This window comes from Pundamilia nyererei, unplaced genomic scaffold (assembly GCF_000239375.1).
Source record: "Pundamilia nyererei isolate P.nyererei 1_Seehausen unplaced genomic scaffold, PunNye1.0 scaffold00102, whole genome shotgun sequence".
In the NCBI taxonomy this organism is placed as follows: domain Eukaryota; kingdom Metazoa; phylum Chordata; class Actinopteri; order Cichliformes; family Cichlidae; genus Pundamilia; species Pundamilia nyererei.
In genome coordinates, this window is record NW_005187503.1 from 1,493,456 (window position 1) to 1,495,554 (window position 2,099).

Consider the following 2,099-nt stretch of genomic DNA (forward strand, 5'->3'; position numbering starts at 1 on the left):
GGCTCGAACCGGCAACCTTCCGATTACAAGACGAACTGCCAACTCTTGAGCCACGATCTTCTTCATAGCAACATTATAAATGTTATATGGTGGTAACACAGTATGAAGACATGGTTACATGTAATAGATGGTTGGTTTGAATAATTTATCAAATGTGAATTTTACATTTCCAAGAATCTGAGAAAATATCTCAGGTTTTATGAGGGAGCATTCCCTGTAGTAAATGCTCCCTTTAGGGCCAGTAAAGCAGATTATTTGCCTCCATCTCACTCTATCCTTTCCATCCTCTTCTCTCACACCATCCATCTTCATTTCCTCCTTCATGACATCCATGCACCTCCTCTGTGGTCTTCCTCCTTCCCTCCCGCTTGGCATCTGTTGTTCATTATAGCTAGTATCCTTCCTCTGCACCATCTCTAACCACACCTATTCAGCTGTCTCCAAACGGTTTAACCCGAGCTATCCCTCTGATATAATCATTTCTAATCCTTTTCCTTTTGGTCACCCCAGTGAAAATCTGAGCATCTTCAACTTTGACATCTCCAGCTCAGCCTACTGTCTTTTTGTCAGTGCCACTGTCTCTAAACCTTGTATCTCCAGTCTCACTACCATGTTGTGAACCTTTGGTTTTACTCTTGCTGCTATCATTCTGTCACGAATTACCGCCAGGACTCTTCTTCACCTCTCTGTTGCTTTTCTGACTACTTAAACTCATCCCTCTTCACTATATCTGGTTCCTGCATCGTCATTTTTACACCCGTCTCCCTGTCATGCAAACAATTGTTCTGTCTTTCTTCTACTGAATGCAATTCCTTTTCTGTCCAGTGCACCTCCACCTCGTTCACCTGCTCCCTATTCTCACTAGAATGCACCATGTTGTCCAGAAACATTCTAGCTCAATAAATTAGTGATTCATTTCAGCGGTAAGTTAGCTAAACCACAGCACAATGTAACCATTTTCTATTAATATGTGCTTTATTTATGCAGGTAAACACTCAAAGGCTCTTGACCTTCCTCTAAGAGATGTGATGTCAATCTTTTCTAGTGTGTTAGGAGCCCCAAGTGTAAGTCTTTGAGATGTTTGGACTTTGCATTGTTCATTTCTTTTCTGCATCATGAGAAAATCTATGCTTTTTTGGAATAACATTAGTAATAATTAATCTCTGATATGTGAAACCTTTGTGTGTTGCAGTAACTATGGATGGAGATGAGACTGAGATGAGCAGAGAGGAGTGCTGGATAATAGAGAAGGCTAAGGAGACCCAACGGGTCTCTCCGGATTTGCTGGAGAAATGCAATCAGCTGCAGTCTCTGCTGAAAAGGAGAGAGGAACAGGCCGCGTGCCTCCTGAGACTTTGCGAGTGAGTGTTGTCATTGTAAACGAATATGAAAGCATTAAGTGTGGCAATCTTTAAAAAAACAAACAAACAACTCTTTTAACATGCTTAACTACTCACACAAAAAACTGGTTTTGGGGTTCATTCTCTTGTTGGTTCATTGTTGGAATAAAATGTAATAAAAACGAGCAACAGTCAAGAATTGTTATATATGGAGTGTGGAGATGAGGAAAATATTGTACTGCTACTATTCATAACTATCATCATTATCATTGCATTAATCAGCATTTCATTAATACATTTATTGAAGCGGTTGGCCTTACATTAAAACTTGTATTGCAGGTGTGATCATAATTACATATTAACCTTTTATTGCATGTGCAACTGTAATCATTTTTATACACACATTGCAGGATTGTGCTTATATAGAGTGATGCTCGGTCTATTTAAAGGTCTTAAGCTTGGCGTGGCGCGAATGTCCAGGCGATCCATGGTGTAAGTGACCTAGAGCAACAGAAGGTTTAAGCATGCACGCTTGCAAACATACATGATAGTATTCATTCTAGGCTAAAGGCCTGGGACACATTTTGCTTCTAACTGCATTTGAGTTCGCCTAGTAACAGATGACAGAAGAAGAGTCAAGAAAAGTGTCAATCCTCAGGGACCACCTGGAGGGTGAAACAGATTGCCATATATGGAAGAATGTGATAGGAAGTTTCACACTGTTAGACCTCTGCCTTACCACAACATACGTCAAATACA

General features: G+C 40.3%; 1 protein-coding gene across 2 annotated transcripts in view; it reads left to right on the forward strand.

Annotated features, from left to right (window-relative positions):
* The window catches only part of LOC102193975 (histone-lysine N-methyltransferase SETDB1-B-like), a 10,359-nt gene that overhangs the window by 697 nt on the left and 7,563 nt on the right, over window positions 1-2,099 (forward strand). Inside the window, exons 2-3 of one of the 2 annotated variants that reach the window (XM_005740689.1) lie at window positions 988-1,064; window positions 1,193-1,361. In XM_005740689.1, coding sequence (XP_005740746.1) covers window positions 1,198-1,361 — 164 coding nt within the window. In that variant the 5' untranslated portion in view covers window positions 988-1,064; window positions 1,193-1,197. The remainder of the gene's footprint in view (window positions 1-987; window positions 1,065-1,192; window positions 1,362-2,099) is intronic. The other variant, XM_005740690.1, reaches the window with a different exon arrangement.